Source organism: Sylvia atricapilla, chromosome 21 (genome assembly GCF_009819655.1).
Source record: "Sylvia atricapilla isolate bSylAtr1 chromosome 21, bSylAtr1.pri, whole genome shotgun sequence".
Lineage (NCBI taxonomy): Eukaryota > Metazoa > Chordata > Aves > Passeriformes > Sylviidae > Sylvia > Sylvia atricapilla.
The window spans coordinates 2,085,898-2,106,914 of record NC_089160.1 but is presented as its reverse complement, the minus strand read 5'-3'; the positions used below and the strand labels follow the sequence as shown (position 1 = coordinate 2,106,914).

General features: G+C 43.0%; 1 protein-coding gene across 4 annotated transcripts in view; it reads left to right on the top strand.

The window, feature by feature from the left end:
* The first annotated feature begins 5,734 nt into the window (after positions 1-5,734).
* The window catches only part of ABCB7 (ATP binding cassette subfamily B member 7), a 38,955-nt gene continuing 23,672 nt past the window's right edge, over positions 5,735-21,017 (top strand). For all 4 annotated transcript variants that reach the window (XR_010745183.1, XR_010745185.1, XR_010745184.1 and 1 more), the window contains exons 1-4: positions 5,735-5,934; positions 11,792-11,869; positions 13,352-13,438; positions 18,251-18,370. Coding sequence is in view for 1 of the 4 variants with exons in the window: in XM_066333917.1 (XP_066190014.1) it covers positions 5,761-5,934; positions 11,792-11,869; positions 13,352-13,438; positions 18,251-18,370 (459 nt within the window). In the remaining 3 variants the exon portion in view is untranslated. The remainder of the gene's footprint in view (positions 5,935-11,791; positions 11,870-13,351; positions 13,439-18,250; positions 18,371-21,017) is intronic.

The following is a 21,017-nucleotide window of genomic DNA, read 5'->3' as shown; positions in this document are numbered from 1 at the left end:
GGCATATATATGTGTAGCAGTAATACATGTTAAAAAAACTTTCTATTCAGAAAAGCACCTTTAAAAAAGCGAAACTGAATGAAAAAAGAAAGTCAGGGACTCACTTTCTCCTCTTCTCTCCTTCCCAGGTTCTGGTGTGCAATTCAAAACCACCCATGTGCTGTGGGAAATGACACTGAGCCTGCAAACTGTGAGTCCTTCTTACTGAGGCTGAAGCGATTCCTGAACGAGAAACAAAGCTGGAAGCACGAACTACACACACTGAGTTTCTCCCTTCCTCTCTGGCACACCTGACAAGCCCCACAGCTTTGTCAGAAAACCATCCCAGCCCACCCAGAGCAGCAGTGCAGGCTGAGCCCCGGCTGCACACAGACTCCCCAGTGTCCCGGGCTGTTGGCATCCCCTCCCGCAGCGCTGGCTGCGAGCAGCTGCAGGAGCAGAGCTGATGTTTAGTGCACACCTTCTCTCTGCCCCCGTGTTCCACACACACCCAGCAGATGCTCAAGGCTGTCACTGACCTTTGGAAGGACAAATTTCCAAGGGGCCTGACAGAGCTGTGGGAGGACAGGACACGGGGAAGGTCCCAGAGGAGTTTCCAGGTCTCTCCATTCTTTGACAGGCTCCCTGCTCCACCAAACACCCAAAAGACACCCAGCCCTGCCTCACAAGGCTAAAAACATCCCCATTCAAATCAGGCAGCTCCAGCAGGGTCACAGCCTCTGAGGCTCCCCTGGCTCCATTCAACTGTGCTGCCAATGGGCTCTGAGCCCCCAAATCTGTCCCTGCCTGTTCCTTCATTTCTCCTCCCACCTTCCTCCCAACATTTCAGTTTTATATTGTAAGTCTTCCTTAAACTGTGCATTTCTCTTACCGGTTTCCATGGGCTGACCCCTCATTACTGGTGCCTTCTGAGCAGGAGGAAAGGAAAGCTGCCATGTGTGCCTGGGCCAAGGCGAGCGCTCTGTGGACAGAAGGCTCTGTGTGCCCTCCTTCCCTTGGCAGGAATAACAACCTCGGCCACTTCAGGGGAGCTGACTGGATTAGCAGGGGAGAAAGAGGAAAAAAAGGGAAGGAGAAAAGCAACCAGTAACAACCAAAAAGTCTCAAGGGTGGCCTGGTGTATTTGCAGTGAGCCAGAGCACAGGTTGGAACAAAACCTGGAGAAGGCAAAGGGATCAGGACAGGACAGAGTCACAAACTGCTCTGGATTCACGGGAGGTTTGATCTTCTCACAGGCACAAAATCCATGACCTGGGCAAGGCTGGATGTCTCTGCTCTGTGCTGGGCTGATGTGGCACATTCAGTTGTTTCTTGAACACTTCAAGGGATGGTAACTCCACCACTGTCCTGGGTGACCCCTTCCAATGCCTGACCACATTTTTAATGAAGACAACTGGACGTGTCATTTTTGTAACACAATTAAACACATTTTAAAATACAGCTCTTTTAGGCTACTTATTTGATTGAAATATAATTCACACTGCATTTCCAAAGTGTGTGCAGTTGCTCAGTTCCTAAATGCAGGGTCTGAGGATTAATAGTTCATATTTTTCTAGGAATAAATGCCAGAGTTGCTCTCTCCAAAAGAGCACTGTGCCTTTCAGCACATATTCTAGTTGCCAAAATTATTTTACACCTCTGAACAAGGGCATCTATCTGCCCCCAAGCTTGTCCTGTTTTTCTATTTTTATTTTCTTTGCATTACTTTCTTCTGATAATTTCCTCTCCTGCTTCATATACTTCCTTGAAGCATTCCTCTCCTTGTGTTCATACCCTTCCAACACCATTGATTCTAAATGATGTTTGAATACTGACACTTTTTTTTTCCCCTCTAGCCTGACTCCTAGGAATTGATTTTGATTCCCACAGCCCTGGGGGACTTTCTTTTAGGCTGATGCCTGCCAGAGCTGGAACTCTCAATGTTACCATACAGAATAGAGGTTTCCTTTGGCATACTGATTATCTGGAATTCAGTGTTGATTCTTTCAGTTTTATAGGAAAGTTATTAGTTATAAATCTTACTTCTATAAGTAGTCTTCATGAAATTGTACTCTGCTTTTTACAGCTGGAAGAAATAAGTACTTGTTGCTAGAAGTGAAATTCATTACAGTGCTAGATTCACATTAAGCACCTTTAATGAGAAAGAAGCTAAGAACTTCAAGAAACTCAAATAAAATGTTATTTCAGCTCCACAAGATGGGTGTTGTATTTCTGTTGCTGAGCTGCTCCTGCAAACTTTTCTAGCCAAAAAACAAACATGTTCTCATTCGGTACACTGACCTTGTTCTCAGGCCCTGGTTTGTTGTCTACACAAACAGGTTTTTCCGGGTCCTGTAAAAAGGCCAGATTAGGTATCTTTTAGGATTCTATTCACAAATCTCCTTTGTGGTGAGTTATTTCCATTCCCAGAGCTTCTGTTTCTTCAACTGAGCTTCTTCTGTCATCTTTCCAGAGTGCCAGCTCTGGAGCAGGCATTGATTTGTCTGTCTCCAAGGAGATCCTCTGCTTCCACAGCTAAATCTGAAGAGAAATAGTTATTTATTTTGTGATGAGCTACTTTAAACAGTGTAAGTTCATAAAACTCCTCTGTTGGCTTTCTGTGTCTATCATGAGCTCTGTTCTCCTGGTTCAGTCACTCTGGGATAGAGGAATGTGGGCTCTTTTCACTCTAGGTATCTCTCAGGGTTTGTGCAGTGCCTTGTACAGGCATCAGTAATCTGGGATCACATAAATGAAGTGATATCAAAAGGAGAAAGAGATCAGAACTGGAAACAAGACTGAAATATTAGCAGGAAGAAATAAAGCCAGTAGCATGGGAGAGTTATTAAAGAAGGAAGAGCAGCTACATTAAAAAATGCAGGGAGAATACTCCTATCAAATATATTACACGTGGAAAAAATAAAATGGTACATTGTCTAACAATGACAAGGCTGAGATGATGCAGGGGTCGTGAGGTTTGACAATAAACATTTGCTGAGTGATTTGTAAATCTCCATCAGAGGCACTGGAGCTGTGAGATCCTGTGATACCACAGCACAGGGTTCTGCTATCCATGTGCAGCATATTCCAGGCTTGACACAGTCAAAACACTGGATGCATTTCACTGTTCTGAGAGCCTGTGCTGCATGTTGGATCAACCCATTTGTGCACCATTTGTGCACGCAAACACTGTGCATGAAACCACTGCAGCGGTGCATGAGGGAAAACTGCAGAAACATTTGAAATCACCCAAAAGAGGCTGCCATGTTGGCCAGCCTGGCCATCCCAGAGTTGTGATTATCCTATTTCTCCTGGTCAAACTTCCATGTAGAGCAGAACATAGGGAAGGAAGCAGGTGTATGGAAGCCAGAAGCCCAGAATTCCTGTTTATCCCTCTGAACGATGCCACGGGGCGGCACTGTTCAGACCCTGCTCTGACAAATGCAATTATGATGAAGAATTAGATTAGTGCCAGAAAAATGTCGCCTCTGTCGTTTGAAGTGGATCCTGGTCAGGAGCAAAGTTGCGTATCAAAGCACAGACTAGAGAAATCCTGCCTCATTAAAAATCGACTTTAAGCCAATTGTCCTCTTCCTTTCTGTCTGTCTGTCTTTCTCCCCTGCAAATGAGCTTACAACTCTCCCTCAAGGCAAGAGCATCAGCAGTCAAGCTCTGGCAGCTTTGAAGCAATCTTTGTGTGATTAGAAACGCCACACAGAGTTACAGCCTTCTGACAGCTCTGCGTGCCGATCACATGGGAGTATATAGGCCATTGGAAATGTAATCCATGGCATAGCTCTATCTTCCTAAGTGGGTGTTTAATTAGGAATCATACTATTGCTGCATCATTCTGGCTCAAAGGAACTACAGCTGAGCTGTGTGGGCTGGAGGAGGCCTCTGAGGTAGCTCTGAACTTAACCCTGGGAAGGGTGTGGAATAAAGGATTAAGTCTGTGCAGAGATATATCATCCCACATGCCATCTACACCTTCCCCTCTGGCATGTCTCTGTCACGGTGCTCCAGGCCAGAGCTTTTCTGCACAAGGAAACTGCCTGGACTGCTGCTCTGTGTGGGACCTCAAATCCAGAGGGACTGTGTGTCAGCTCAAGCACCTCTTCCTGTCTGCAGTGATGTCAGTGTCCAGCTGCATCAGGACAAAGTGTGGGAGTGCTACCAGCAGCTTGGAATGAGCACCCTGTATGAAGCTCTGACAGCTGCTGAGCAGCATGAGGGATGCTTGCAGCTGTGCAGTTTGTGCTGAGGACACCCATATTCCAACAGTGCCTCAAAGAGAAGGCTTTTATCTGCACAGTCAAAACAGAAAGCCTTCTGAGAGGGGCATGGCTCAGAACAGCCTGGTTCATTCTGGCTCAGAAGGGCCTGGTTAATTCCCAGCTCAGCAGGGGCTGTGCCTGTCCCCCTCAGGGTGCCATGGCAAGACTGAGAGCAGCCCCTTTCTGGATGCTGTCGTGGCACTGAGGGCAGCCCCTCACTCTGTGCTTTGGTGGGGCTGTGGGCTGCTCTCTGGGAGTTGCCATGGTGGCACTCAGGGCAGCCCCTCTTGAGACACCACAGCAGCTGCTCATCCCTGGGCTCCATGGTGGGACAGAGGGCAGCCCCTCTGAAAGTGCAATGGCAGGACTCAGGGCTGCTCCTCCCTGAGTCCAGTGGTGAGGGCTGCCTCTCTCTGGGTGCCATGGTGGGACTGAGGGCCGCTTCTCCTTGGGCATCATGATGGAGCTGAGGAGGGATGCCCCTCTCTGTGCGCCATGGTGGAGCTGAGGGCTGCCCCTCCTTGGGGACCATGGTAGAGCTGAGGGCTGCCCCTCTCTGTTTGCCATGGTGGAGCTGAGGGCTGCCCCTCTCTGGGCGCCATGGTGGGACTGAGGGCCGCTTCTCCTTGGGCGCCATGATGGAGCTGAGGGATGCCCCTCTTTGGACATCATGGTGGAGCTGAGGGCTGCCCCTCTCTGTGCGCCATGGTGGGGCTGAGGGCTGCCCCTCTCTGGGCGCCATGGTGGGGCTGAGGGCTGCCTCTCTCTGTGCGCCATGGTGGGGCTGAGGGCTGCCCCTCTCTGGGCGCCATGGTGGGGCTGAGGGCTGCCCCTCTCTGGGCGCCATGGTGGAGCTGAGGGCTGCCTCTCTCTGTGCGCCATGGTGGGGCTGAGGGCTGCCCCTCTCTGGGCGCCATGGTGGAGCTGAGGGCTGCCCCTCTCTTTGCGCCATGGTGGGGCTGAGGGCTGCCTCTCTCTGTGCGCCATGGTGGGGCTGAGGGCTGCCCCTCTCTGTGCGCCATGGTGGGGCTGAGGGCTGCCCCTATCTGTTCGCCATGGTGGAGCTGAGGGCTGCCTCTCTCTGTGCGCCATGGTGGAGCTGAGGGCTGCCCCTCTCTTTGCGCCATGGTGGAGCTGAGGGCTGCCCCTCTCTGGGCGCCATGGTGGAGCTGAGGGCTGCCCCTCTCTGGGCGCCATGGTGGAGCTGAGGGCAGCCCGTGTCAGAGTGCTATGGTGGTGCCCATGCTGGCGCACCATGGTGGAGGGCAGCCCTTCTCACAGAATACCAGGAGGCGGCCCAGGGCAGCCCCTCTCTTTGCCCCACGGCGGGTCTAAGGGCAGCCGCTCTCGGGGTCCCGCCGTGGTGGCTGGGAGCGCACCGAACTCAGTTTCCGCCATGGCGCCAGGAGCCACCTTCCCTCAGCGCGGCCAGAGCGCCCCGCCCCGCCCCGCCCCTCCCGCGGGTCCGCCGCCGTCCCACAATCCCCTGCGCCGCGGCCCTCGCAAGATGGCGGTGCTGGGGGCACCGCGGGGCCTGGCGGCCGCAGCCTCCCGCAAGCGGCGGCTGCTGCTCGCCCTGGCCCTGCTGCGCCCGCCGCCCGCCGCCGCCCTCGCCTGCTTCTCCGGGGGGACGCTGGGGAACGGGCGGCGACGCTTCCGAGCCGCCCCGGGGGGCGCACAGGTGTGTGAGGGCGCCGGGCGCTGAGGGGCGGGCGGTGAGGGGCTGAGGGGCGCCGGTGGCCGCAGCGCTGTTCCGCCGGCTCTGCGGGCACCGCCCGGTTTGTCCTTGCCTTGCCGGTATCGGTGTGCACCGGCCGGGGGACGGGAGGGACACCGGGGGCTCCGGGAGGCCGGGACAGTCTTCCCCCGAGGTGTCCCCGGGTCTCTTTGGGGACGGGCATTACAACCCTCAGTGTCTTGGAGCGGATGGTGAATACGTGTAAGGTGAGTCACTTGTGCCGAGAGCTGATTCTGCCCTTATGTGCTGTGGTAAATGTAATATCATTTATAACATGTTGGAGTTGGAATGCTTTCTGTAAGGCTGTAATCTGTCCTAATGAATTACTTTTTATTAGAAGTAAAGTACTGAGTACTTTATCTCAAGCTAAGTCCAGCTTTCAGTAGTTCACGTGCTTTTTGCAGACTGGTTTAAGGAAGTGTATCCCAAAGACTGAGGGAATGAACTTTCATAAACTCTCAGCTTGTAATTCTCTTTGATAATAAACTTTTTTATCCCCTCAGATGACTGCTGTTTATGAGTAACTTTGTCACTCGCCTTGGTTAGTTTATGTTACTAGATGAGATGAGCAGGACTGAAAAGGTGAATTTTGGAGGTTTTAATTTTGGAACTCGTGCAAGAGTCTGAGAGCTAAAGTCGATGCAGATGAAATATTTTCCCCATGTATTTGCATACATTAAACTATACCTGAATGCTCAGTATTGGCTGGTGCTCCTGGAGATGCATTTCAGCTGTTAGGGAACAAACAGCAATGTTATCATGGTGATGAATAGAGGTATTAATTATATCCCTGCTTTCCTTTTGAATGACTTTATTTTCATGTGAGAAATGCCAGTCCCTGGTGATAGTTTTAATTGCCACGTGTCACTAAATGTGGATTTGCACTAGATTTGCTGAACTAGAAAGCTAATACTGCATCTGTGGGATGTAGATGTGTGTTCATCTCTTTGCCTTCTTAGTTTCTTGGCGGTTTTGTGTTAGAATGTGGTCAATTAATGCATTTTTAATGGTCTGGTAATGAATTTTCACTTTCGTTTCAAGCTCTATTTGGCTGAAAACTAGAATTCATGAAATGCACAAGCATTTATTTTATTACATAAAAACTCTTAACAGGAGGCTCAAACTCCAGTGTTGTGGACTTTTTGGTTATAATGCCTTTCAGAATTTTGGGACGTGTTTTTTTCAAACGTTGAATTAAATTTGCTGCCAGAGGAAGATGTGTTGTCCTGAAAGTCAGGGCTTTACACCTGCAGTGGCACAGTTACACCAGAGCTCCTCACTGCTCTGGGGGTAAAAACCTCAATTGGGAGTGAGCTCCACAGTTCTGCTTTAATTGGTGCTTTAATTGTTGTAATTACACAAATGGCAGAGGTGTGTGGCAGCAGAACTGTGCCAGTCAAGAGTTGTGCCTGTTACAGCTCAGGCTGGTGGACAGCACAGCCACAGCTGAGCTCCTGAAGAAAAATGGGATTAAAGGAAGGAAAAGTGGTAAAATGACTGTAAGATCAAAGTTATAACAGTCTTTTTGAAGCAGTTAATTTCGAAGACTTGGCTCTCATCCTCCTACTCTGCTTTGCATTCATGTGGTACTTGGTCTTCGTAGTTTTATGTCCACTGTAAATTTTTTTAAAGTTGACAATTAATTCTAAGCCTGGTTGTGTTGTAAAGCAGTATATGTATTTTCTGTGGCACTTAGTACCACGAGAGTCAAATACTGTAGAGTTGTTTGAGTGCTGTTGTATTACAGATTCAAATATTTTTTCTCTTCACACTTACATTTTTTGGTAGTTTTGATTAGACTCTTACTTTTCTGAACACTGAGACATGCAACGTTTGTATCCTGGAGAGGAAAAAAGCGAAATTTATGGAGGAGAAAAACAGATTTCCTAAATATTGTGGGAACTGGGATCAGGCCTTATTTTTTTGATCTTGAGATCAGTTTGTATTTCCATGACCACAGCTCCTTCAGTTCCGCCTCCTGTGGCTGGAGCAGGCAAAGCTTCATCATGCCCAAACCTGTGTTTGGAATTTGGGATCTCTGCTGAGTAACGGACTGGCACATTGGCATGATAAACTTTCTCATGAGTAACTGAGCAATTGTTGTTGGAATTTTTATTTTTCTAGGAAACTTGTGGGTTTGTGTTTTTTTTGCTTTGTTTTGGGTTTTTTTGGTAGACCAATGCCTGTATCTAAAATAAAAGCAATGACAAAATCTACTCAACGTAAATACGGAAAGGAAATTAATCTAAAAATCAGTTAAATTAGCTAAATGGAAAGTAAATAGCTTTTGACTGGAAGAGTCTAACAACCCTTAACTAAGGATAATTATTTTGCCAGGGAATCTTTATAAGCAAAGAAATACACTGAGGAGTTTCTTTTGGGGAGAACTTTGGCAGTTGTAAAAAGCAGAGCTGTGTAAATTATTGTAACTGTAACGGTCCCAAATAGAGACTTTCCTTCCATTATCTCGCCCTTCCAGCTGCCAGTGATAAAGAGCTTGTTCTCCTGCATGACTTAATAATATCCCTTGCTCTGGAAAGGGTTGCAAGAGAAGTTTCAGGTATTTTTGTTTGATTTCTTTATATTTTACCTCGGGTTTTTATTTATTTCTTTTCACCTGAAGCTTGGTCTGTTCCGTAGAATGGCACCGATGTTTGTTGGCCAGACCTTTCAGGTGTTTGTGTGCATTGGTGAATTCTCTTCTCTGGGCTCTGAGGGTGCACTTGGGCAGTCTCTGGCAGTCAGCAATCCTCACTGCTTTCTAAGGGGCAGCTTGTAATTCCCTGAATTTTCAAATGGACACTGGATAAGCTTTAAGGTCCCTTATTTTGCTCTGAACAATCCATCCAGGTGTCCAGAGCAGTTGCACGTTGGCCACTGTTAAATATACCTCCAGTTCAGTTTATTTTGTTCATACTGGTGACATTAAATGTTAAATATACCTCCAGTTCAGTTTATTTTGTTCATACTGGTGACATTAAATGTTAAATGTACCTCCAGTTCAGTTTATTTTGTTCATACTGGAGGCAGTTTAGTTTATCTTTATATCAGATTATTTTCACCTTTTTCTCTCATTTTCCTCCACTCTTTCCTGTTCATCATTTCTTTTCTTGCCTTGTAACCTCGACAGGATTAACCGTGGGACTTAAATGCTGCAGAGGAACTTGAATCCCACCTTCAGTTATCTTTTCTGCTACTGTTAAAAAAAAAAAAAATTAAAAAAACCCCAGGAGATGAGTGCAGCATGTCTGGAACACAACGTATCATATTCCAGAGAGAAGCTTCTAAGTGTGGGTTTGACCTTGCACAAATGTGTTTAATCCCTGTTGTTTGTTTGCATTTGTAGTATTTAAACTACTACCCACAGCCGTGACACTTTAACAACGTGACTTTTCTCTGCAATCAGTACTAGACATCTGTTTCATCCTTTAGACTTTATAGAGTCATATCCAAAAATACATTAAAAGAACATAATGGTGCAGAGTCAGGCATTCAGGAGTAAGGAAATGCCAGAATTTGAGCTCCCTGTGTTATTTCTTAAATTCTGAAATAAGCAGGACTTGCTCCTGATTCTTTAAAGCAAAAACCTGCTTCTTTTATGTGTTGTGATGAGATTAAAGTATGGCTTTTCTTTGTAGTTTTAAAGCTCTTGGGAACCCTGGTGAGGGAAAGTGGAGGATCCTTGCTGCAGATGTGTGGAGAGTGGCAGGGAAAGCTTCAGCCCCTCTCCTCTGGGCAGTTTTGTCCTCAGGACTGTGATGGTCAGAGGAATTACCAGAGAAGGAAATTGTTCACCTTGTTTAACTCTTTGTTTCTTTGCCCAGATTTGTTTTTTAGCAGAAGCTTGAGAGAGAGGACTGAATGCACCAGTCTTCCAGGCTCAAGGCTGAAATAGTTCAAATTTCAAAAATTCCAAGACTGAAATAGTTCAAATTTCAAAAATTCCAAGGCTGAAATATTTCAAATTTCAAAAATTCCAAGGCTGAAAATAAGAACCAGTTTTTCTGTGTATCTTGTGCAAAACCTTTAATGTTATTGCTGTCTTAACCCCATGACAGTTCATAGCTTCAGTCAAGAAATCAGGCTGTGTATCTAATGCAGTAATTGAGAGCAAATCTGCTGGTGTTTCAGTAGAAGTTGTTTCTGTGGTGTTGTTTGCTTCATATTTCAGTCAGAAGTGAACTCTGAGAACTTTGAGGTCAAAGGAGACAGATTTTTAGTAAAACATTTTGATGATGTCCTGTGGGTACACTCTAGAAAACAGAAATTAACAGTAATAGTGCTGAAGCATCATAATTTTCCATTATATTTTCTGTTTATGACACTGTCATCATTCCTGTGGAAAGTGTCTTGCTTTAGGTGGAATCCTCTGTGCTGAGGATTCCACCAAAAAAAAAAAATAAAGCTGTCAAGTTTTGAGTGCATCTACAAGGAAGAGCTTTAGAAATACAACTCCTTTGTTTAACCCAGCTCTTGGAAATGTCAGGATGGTTCACTCAGGCCAGTTAGCTCTACTAAATGCAAAATGTGTAATTATGGTGTTCATTCTTTCCCTGTATATATTAATATAATTTCTATTATACTAATAGAAATGTTTGGAATAGCAGGCCCATGGGATGATTTGTGGAGAAATGGTTTTAATTTTCTTTGAAATGACTCATGAAATTATTACTTGAGATATGTGTCTTAAGAAGAAAAGGATGTTTAGGGCAAGGTATAAAATATATGATGGTGCTGCTGTTTGTCAAGGTTAAAATCACCCTTTTTTATTATCAAGTGGTGCTTTTTTTTGTTTTGTTTTGGGGTTTTTTTGTGGGTTTTTTTGTGGTTTTTGTTTGTTTCGGTTGTTTTTTGAAGGGGTTTGGTTTGGGTTTGTTTTATTTTGGTTTGGGTTTGTTTTATTTTGGTTTTTTTTCTGTTTGTCCTTTTCCCATGGGCTGGTGAGCAGCTCTTTTGCTCTTGGTGTGATTGTTCTGTGGAGTGAGGTGTATGGTTAATGCTGTAACAGTAAATTCACTGAGCAGTGAGTGTTGAGTGTCAGAGCTGCTGTGGCACCACCAGTGCTGACCAGGAGAGGTCCCTGTAAAGAAATGGTCCTTTTAAACTATTTTTGTCCTTTAAAATATAAAAATATGGATTGCTTTGCAATGTAACATGTAGTACAGCTGGTGCCAGCAGTTGGTGCCAGCTGTGTATTACAGGTTAAGGTGCCTTGAAAGATCTCTGAATATTCCATATATTGTGTTTTGATGACCTAAAACTTGCTGCCAGCCCTGCTCCCCTTTCTCACAGTCCCAGAGCTTCCCAGGCAAGAGCTGGAGCTTTGATTTGCCTTCTGGAGACAAGCCTGGCATGAGCTGAGCTGAGAGGAATTGGGAATGGCAGAACCCATAAGCATAAAAATAACATTTCTTAATGAAAACCAGGACAAAAGACTGTTTGAAAGAATTCAGAAGACAACCTGGGAGAAAATTAAAACGAGAGGAAAGGGAAAACTGGTCTTTTGTTGTACAGAAGAAACAAAGTCTGATGAGAGTGGGGATCCAGGGAAGGGAAATTCAGTTCATTGTCACTGAGCATTTCTGGTGTGTAGATGTAATTTATTTTACAGCTGCTCCCCACCAATTTTCTTTTTCTGTGGTCACTTGTTAAAAAACAAAGCCATCTGCCTTCTTTTCATGTTATGCTTGTTTACATAAACTAGATGAATATTCTCTGAATATGAAGTGCATGTTCTGCCTGACTCTGTTTTCATTTCTCTCTTTTTTCTTTCTTTATTTTTTCCTCCTGTTTTCTGTAGATCCCACCAATCTGCAGGCAAAGATCATGGCACAGTCTGGGAGGGAATTATTCAAGGCCATTACTGGAGCATTCAGAGGTGGGTATAAATTGTTCTTCCAACTTACAGGTCATGAGAAACTTAAGCCCTTGGAGCATCTTTCAGTTTCGCCTGCTATTACTTTCATTTCTTTTAATTTCACTATTTACAGTTCTGAAGTTGCTATTTAACTTACATTTCTGAAATCTTTTTGAATCTCTGCAAACTAATGATAACACATTAACTTCAAAAAGTAAGTTCTTAAAAGTGTGTGGTGATATTTAGATTCATTTATTAAGCACAGCAAATACCCAGATAAAGAGCAGCCAGGTAGGAAACTCTGAGTTTTCCTTCAATATGTAGGGCTTTATTCCTTCAAAATGCTGCTGAAGTTGTAGAATATTCTCATAATTGAGTGCCAGGATGTCAGACTCTTCCTTCTATGAGGTCTGCTTGCCTTAAAACCAGTGTAAACACGAAGGAAGATGCAATTTTTCCTGTTCATGGAAGAATTATTGCACATTTCTGAGTAGCACACTTGTTTAAATGGAGCTGAGAAATGTATTTGTCTTGCTTTTCTTTCTTGTTTTTAGTTATAAAAACAATAACCACTCATAACTGACATAAATAGCTGAAGTCTTTTGAGGGTCATTGTGACTTCAGAGTACAAAATCAACTTGGATTGGTTTTTTAATAATGTTTTCCTTTAAAATGTGAAAAGTGACATTTTGATCTGGGAAACCCTGTGGTCTGCTATCAAGCAACATGCATAAAATAAGATTACTAATGAGCTTTTACATAACTTGAACCTGGAAATTGTCAACGCCTAGCTGATCTTTTAAACAAAAAACAAATTCTTTTTGGAAAAGCTTTAACAGGTCCATTGTCTGTGGCAGGCAGTTTGAACTTGGAAAGATGCCTGGTGCTAGTGAGTAGTTATTTTTTCAGTACATCTGCATGCATAAATAAATTCAGAAATTTTCTCCAGGGACTCTTGGCTACATTCTAAGAGAAGTGAACATTTGTTTTTACCAAGCAGGTTCTTTTCCCAACTGCCTCTCTACATGGATTACATCAGGAGTGGGATAACTTGTGCCCATTCCCATCCTGGTAGGAAAGACAAGTGTGGAGCAGATTTATCTATTTATTTTGCTCTCAAGTAAAGTTACTCTTACACACATGGAAAGAGTATTGCTTAAATGTGTTCCACTTTACATATTAATGTGCCTGAGTATGGTTATCCTCCCAAACCTAAAGGTTTTTTTCTGTGTTCTTCAGTTTATTTTCAATATTTAAGGATCTGTTATCTTTCCCTCTTGGCTGCTTGGAGCATGCTCTTTGCTGCTAGCATTACTATATCCCTTTTTTATTATTGTTTTCTTAGGCAAGGCAAGATTTTTATAGGGAGGTGAGATCTTTTATTAAAACAAGTTTAAACTGTTTGATGATGAGGGATGCAAAACAGGCCAGGAGTTCCTTCTGCTGGCTTTTATGTGCCTGTTTCCTGAGGTTCTTGTAAATTGACTTTTCATTTTCATGCAGATCCTGCCCAGGTGGCAACTGATAGAGAAGAGGATGTGTTGGCATGGCCATGCTGGTGGAGGGCTTCACACAGATCCAAAGGAAGGGGTAAAACTTGCTCAATTATTATTGCTTTTTAAATAAATAAAAAAAAATGTTACCAGCTTCCCCCAGAAAAACTAAACCTAAAAAACTGAAGACCTCAAGCGACAATTTGTCCAAAATGCTCTTGGTGGATACATAAATATTGTAGTTGATACTGTTAAATTGTCAGTATAGACTTGCTAGCTCTTAAATCACCAAATGTTTATGATGATGGTGTTGAAGGGCTTTATTTATTTTATTAAAAACGCCATTTTACTGTTACACACTCCCTTGAAGTTGGCCTGGATTAGATTCTTTGGATGGAAAATGTGTTTTCTTGTCATTCCCTGGTTTGTTGATCTTGTTTGTGAGTGATACTTCCCTGTGACTTGGCAGACAGGATAGCAGACATCAGCTTGTGGGTTATTGCATCAGTTGGTAAAATCACACTCGAAATGGGAGGGGAGGAAAGCAATTAAACTGTGTGTATTTTTACTTGGAATTAATGGTAATACATCTGGCATATTTTGTCTGTGTTTCTATTCAGGAAGCACATTAAAGTAATGATGATGGTATATGAGGAGCAGCAGGATCTTTTATTAGACCAAATGATTACAATCAGAAAATGAGGCAAACTTTTGGTTAAAACAGGACAGTATCAACTGTGTGATTAAAATTGCCAAATCAAAGCTCTTGAGTGTACAGAACTTGCATCTTCTCATTTCCTGGGCACACTTATTTCTGATGCTTTGTGTATTTGCAGGATCATTCTGTGTGGATGGTTATAACTTGCTCAAACTTGGGGGGGAATCTTCCCTGAAATTAGTGAAGACCACATTGATGACAAACTGAATTTTCAGTTTTAGAATCCAGGTCTTTCAGGGCTGCTTTGCTGCTTTAACTTTTCTGAGGATGTCTTTCCTACAGCCTCAGTTGTAAAGAAATTGAAGAGTTCAGCTTAGGATTTTCTTTCAAGTTTTCATCTGAGAGTTGTCCCTTCATTGAATCCAGAGCTGTTTGTGCTACAGGCAGAAGTCAGGAGAGGTGTGTGTTTTATAGTAAGAGGGAATTTCATAACCTGAGGTGCTGGAAGCTTGTTTTAGTAAACATCTGTGATCTTTTCTGCATGAGGCACAGGGGGAAACAGAATAATTGGCCATCTCCAGTCAGTGGCTCTGCATGTAACATTAACTTCAGACTCATTTTAAGACCCTCCTTGCAACAGGGGTAAGCTCTTTCCAGAGATACCCTGGGCAAAAATGACTTCAAACCTGATCCTCCTTCCCTGTTTCACATATTTAAATTCCAGGCTTTTCTCTGGTCAGAAAGGAAATGGAAGGTTCTGTTTACTACAACACAAGTAGCCTTAAGGGATGTTGGATGTTGCTTAATGCTAAAACTCACTAGCAGTGTGTTATCCAAAAAATTTTGATGCCAGATGATATTTTTTTTAATTTGCTGGCAGTGTAAAATTCCATTGGCATTCTCCCTTCAACCACTACTTGCAGCTATTCCTGTATAAATCAATCTCTTCACTTCTTTATTCCAATAAATACAGCTGTAACGTGGTTAATATAGGACATGGTCAGTTAAGGCTGTTGTCTAACTAAACAAATACCAGCTGTCCAGGAGCAAGCAGCAGGGACCAGCTGTGGAAGAGGTGAAATGTGTGAAGAGGGGAAAAAAACAGGGCAACGTTTGGTTTGCCAGGAATTTCTCAGCAAAACTGAAGGGAAGGAAATACTCTGCTGCTCCAAGTGCAGCTCCTGTAGCTCACATCTATATGCACTTGTATTCAGTGTGTAAAAATACATTTACCACATTTTTTCCCCCCTTAGGATTATACTTTTAGGGGAACTGCAGGTGAGATACCTGTCAGCTCTATTACACCTTTCCCTATTCCAGATTTTTTTTCTGACAAACCAGGCTGTTCATTCTGACTTTGGGAGTGACATTTTAAATTGCTCCTTTTATAGCAGCTTCTGCAGGTACAGACCTGAATCCTAAGGATGAGCGGAGTGAAGGGCACATTACCTTCATCTCACATGTAACTACTGGAGAAACTTGCACTTTATAAAATTCCAAAATAACTTTGACTTACAGCAGTGGCTGCAGTGCTGAGTAGTGAGATCAGAACTGGTCTTTATCACCTTTGGGGATTTTTTTTGGTGGTGGTTGGGAGAATAACCTCATGCAAGGGGAGAAACTTGTGCTGGTACAATAAAAGGGATGATAAAGCTCCTTGAGGGAGCACACAGGGAGCCAGAACTGTTTCTTTCTCTCTTCATCAGCAGTGACAGCTTAAATTCAAGTCAAACTACCACTTTCTTGCATCCCACTTCTGACAGCTCATCATCCTGGCACAGGCTTTATCTACCAAGTGACAGGGTCAGCCCAGTGAATGCCTTGCAGTGCTCAATAACCATGGAGATTGTGAAGAGGAATTATGGCTTTCTTTTTTTCCCCCTCTTTAGGTATTTTAAAAGGTCCAAAACCTGGATGGGATGGGTAGAAGGGACAGGAAGTTGGTCAGTGGTCATTCTTTTGCAAATAATCTTCAGTATTGCATAGTGTGTTTTAAAAACATTCAAGAAGAGGAAAAAGCTTGCATTCTTTGCTCCCTGCTGTATTTGATTTATAATATTTTTCCTTCCATTCCTTGCATTTCTGTAGGAATAGACCTTGAAAGAAAATGTAAAACATTACCACCATTTAAAGGGAGGCAAAATAAATTCATCTCTTAACCTTTTTATGTACCTCAGAGAATCAAAAAAGGGCCTGAGTCCATTGAACAGATTGCTCATTTTAATTCTTAATGTTGCCACTTGCATATTTAAACAATTTTTAACTCATGTTTCTGTACAACAGTAACATTTATTTCATGGTAAACTTTGATGTAATGTGTGTGCATTTTGCATCCTTTGATATTTCTTCTTGTTCCTTTGCAAGGCCTTTGGCAAATGAGTGGCTGCCTCCTGACTTTTTTCTAAATGGATTTACTTCTGTCACAGTTCAGAGCCATGAAAAAAGGAAATAGATTCCTTGTTTGCAGCCAGTATATTTTGTTCCTTTTAATAGCTTTTCTGTGCAAAGTCTGCCTAGCCAATAGCAACATATAATTAGAACTGCTCTGATTGCACTTTTGTATCTTTTGTGTTAATGTGGTCCCGTTTTTTTTTAACTTCCTTTTAACCTGTAAGTGGTGATCAAAGATATCTTCCATGTGTTTGAACTGCTTTTTATGCATGTCCTTGGCTCAAATGGAAAGATTCATGTATATGCTGCAGCAGATATCTCCATCTTTTAAGTGGGTAGGGCACGACAGAGGCACTTTTGCATCCTCTCTCTACTGACAAATCTTCCATATATCCATTCTTTAAAAGTAGTTTGAAATGTGCTTATCCTGTGTAATGTTCCAATACATTTGCAGTTGGTGACAAAATGCCTTGGTTTTGCTTGAAGCTGTGACGAGGAAAACTGAGATGAATTTCCTGGTGCTTTTAAAAGCTTACCTTTATAGGATTGGCTTCCCTGGTTGCCTCAGCAATTTTACCTTTTAACAGACCTCTCCTTTCTTGCTTATTCACCCCAGACCTTAAGAGAGCATTTATTTTCTAATTTGGTTTATCCTCCAACAGTAAGATTTGTTATAATACTCCCTCTTCCTACTGACTTCTGTCATAAGAGTCATCTTTGAAAGGTGTGCACTAACTGTTTGTTTCCCTCCCTCCTCCCCACTACAAAATATTGCCTGAAAGGGAGAGATTAGCTGCTCTTGCTGCCCTCCTTTCTGTCTTAGATAAATAACCCTTGTGTCTTTCCAGTTAACCCCAGTGTAGCCAACACAGAAAAGTGGGTTGTTGATACTTGTGCTCTGTGTTGCTGCACATCCCCTTGTTCTCAATTAGGAAATGTGGTTTAAGCTGCAGATAATTCAGCCTGAGAGTTCAGTGGGATAATCAGAAGTGTCAGTGATAGACATCCATCCATCTGGAGAATAACCTGCATTGCTGTAAAAAAATACAACCACCAAACCTAACAACAGGAAAGTAATCCCAAAGCAAAACTTAAAATAAACCCAGACAGAAAAAGTAATGTCTCTCAAGGTGTCTTGTTAAATGGATTGCTCTCTGAGAGCAAAATTTAAGATTTGGGGGATAACCTATTTTAAGAATTCAGTTAAAATTGATAGAATCAGTTAAGCCAGCACCTGGCCATCTGCATCTTCTGCCTGGTGAAGCCTCATTGTCCAGCATCAGGGAATGTTCTCCAAACTGTTCAGATTTATTGTGGACCATTCAGGCTTCCTTCTTACCTTAGTTATTTTGTTAATTTGTTAGGTTTTTTTCATTTCTCTTCTAAGCTATTTTAAAATATCTTCCAAAAAAGAAGTAGCAAGCCCTTGAATTTTCTACAGCAATCTTGAGGAAATAAAAAAGCAGAGTCTGGTTTGCTCTGTCCAGTGTTTCAAGATGGGGAATTGTGGCATTCTGTGTTTGATTTGCAGCCAGCCAGACATGCCCTCTGGAGAACATGGAGCATTTTAAAGGCATGTCATAGACACAAACCTAAAAACTTCCAGCTTGAAGTGCTCATCTAGAGATACAAACCTAAAACCTTCCAGCTTGAAGTGCTCACATGGAGATACAAACCTAAAAACTTCCAGCTCGAAGTGCTCGTATAGGCAGTCCTAGTCTCAGACATTGTCAGATGTCTGCTTCCCATCAAATAAAATACAGGAGTGATCCAAATGTATAAAATTCGTTGTTCTTTATCATTACCCTCCTTCCCAAGGTCTGTTGGTAAGGCAGTGCCTCTGTTTGTCCTGTCCCACAGCTGAAGGAGATCGATGGCAGGAAGATCATCCGGGCCATGCTGTCCTACGTGTGGCCCAAGGACCGGCCGGACCTGCGGGCCAGGGTGGCCATCTCCCTGGGCTTCCTGGCCAGTGCCAAGGTAAGAACAGGCCTGTGTTCTCTTCTCTCGCAGTTGCTGTCCACCTGGAGCAGGAATGATTTTCTTTTCTGGTGTTTAAAGGCTTTTATGCTCTTAAGATGTCTGGGTTTTTCACAGGCGCGTATATGAGAAATATTAACTTGGGTTTTGGAACGGGGTGTATCTGCAGGTAATACCCATGGGTGTGTTTAGGGAGGTGAGGATGACAACCAGAATTCTTGTTTCCCTTGATCACATTATTTTAGCCCAGGATTTTTTCATTGCTGGTTAATTATTTGCCTCAGAAATGACAGGAAATGGGAGTTAAAGACTGGTCTCTTCTTGTGTGGTGCTGTCAGACAGGATTTCTTCAAGGCTCTGTGCTCATTCTCAACCCTGAACTTGATCATTGTGGTGGTGCCTATTCACAGGTCTTGCTGTGCTATAGGAAGGGGATTTGACCTCCACTCTGTTGATATTTCTCTATGAGATAACAGAAGAATTAATTGTTTCAGGGACTCCTCTGGTGTCCTAATATGAGGGAAGCTGTATAACCTTTTGTATTTAACAACCCTGCTTTCATTCAAATGATTTTTCATGTAGTTTTGGATTATGAAATGGACAATTGCTCTTACTTTTATTTCATTATGTGAAAGGATCTTCTGTTCTTACCTGCAACAACTTCAATATTTATTTGTTCTTTCAAAGAATTTGGCATGCAAAAGTGTTCTGCAGATTAAAAGAAGATATAATTCAAATTCTGTGCAAACCTTATAGCAATAGTTCAGAAGAGCAAAAGTTAGCTTCCTTTTGCTTTAAATTAAAAAAAGAAAAGAAAAAATTTGATTGCAAAATACTGAGAGGAAGTTTTGTGAATTCCATTGAGACATACAGCTCAGCTGGGTTGCTTTTAAGTACAGCAATTTTAACCAAACATAAAGCTAATATTAGCACTCAGCACCATTGCCATGTTATGAAAAGAGAGAAGAGACAAATTTCAGCTCTGTAGGTGTTAAAAGAGGAGTGCTTGGGAGAGAAATTTCTGTGAGCTGAAGAGGAATTGCTGGTCTACAGTGCTTTCTCCAGAGGGTTTTATCTCTCAGGTACTCGTGGGTACTGTCTCCAGCAGATATTTGGGTTGTGCTGCAGTTCAGGATGCTGCTGATAAGGCAGGTGATGACATGCAGAATATGGCTGGACTGTGCAAGTGAGCTTTTTGTGTGCCTGGGCAAAACACACAGCAGTGCTTTCCTCTGCATTTTAAATCTCTGGGGGAAACTCTGCTCAAAATGCAGATGCCTTAAGGTTTTCTAATGTAGATCTACCAGGTGGATATGAAAATTTTTCTAACTCACTTCCTTTTTAAAGATTCTTATTAGTAATGTTAATAACAATCTAAAGGCAATTTTTAAATGTTTGAAGCATTTTTTTCTCTTCTTCTTCCCACTTCACTATTACCTGATTTGGACTGTTACATGAATATGATGGAGAATGTGAATCCAGCCTCTAATCCTGCATGTGGCAGCACTGTACCCTGCCTTTAAGAAGTCTTATTAATGTTTCAAGCAGCTTTCTGGGGGGTTAAGAAAACAAAATTGTTGACCAAGATACCTTGACTCTTTCAAATAGCTCTGTATTTGGTGTAAAAAAGAGCTATTATATGTCTGTTGAGAGAGAGAGATGTTTCCCCCATCAGAAAATCATTGAACTGCTCTTTGGGGAAGTAACTGGACATTTGGATCTCTTCAGTGTTCTCTTACACTTTACATTTGTACAAGGCAGCACAGAAGCCCTGATGTCCAGAGCAGACTCTCAGAAGCAAAGCAGAAAACCTGTTGAGCTTTGCCCAGGCTTTAGGAGATGCTTGTTAAAAGCAGAAGTGTTTTGTGGGAATGGTTGTTTGGGCAAACAAGGATTTCTTTGGGAAAACACACAGTGAGCTCTCTATGGAAAATATAGCTGTCTGTTCTTCGTTTTGTTCTGTCATTACAAAGCTGTGTTGGATAAGTGCAAATTAAGGAGTTACCCCTCATCTTAAGGGCTGTGCTCACTTGTCCTTTTTGAGAAGAACTTTTCTTGAGTTGCTTCATACTAAGTATGTGTGTCAGTGTGACACAAGAGATGTGCAATAGTTTATTCCAGAGCTGTAGTGAGTCTGTCACATCTTTGAGCCCTGAATATCTGCTGCCCTTCCAGAGCACAGAAAAGGTCACTTTGTCCTGGAGAAAATGCAGTACAAAGTGGTTTACCTGTATCTTTCCTGGACCATGTGTAATTGTGTGTGGTTTCCTCATTACCCCATTTGGGAGCCCTTTGTTCTGGTTGCTTGTGAGGTTAATTACAGTGCACTCCACAGACCACACAAGCTGTTTGTTAAAGTTTTTCTGCTATATAATTGTGTCAGCACAGGAACACCAGCATGTTTTTCTCCTCACTGCAGTCCTGGCCTGATTTCTTTGTTCACTATGGAACAAAGTGAATTCTGTGTCTGAAGGATTTACATCCTTATTGTGGATTTTGTCTGAAGGCCCCTCGTTCTGAGGGGGTTTGCATAGAGAACTGTATGGTCATGATGGCTGCTGCAAGTCACCTTCCCCCAAAAGAAACACATCTGTAAGCCTTTTGGACAACTCCTTCTGAGTTTGACAAAAGATTTTCCTGTTTTATA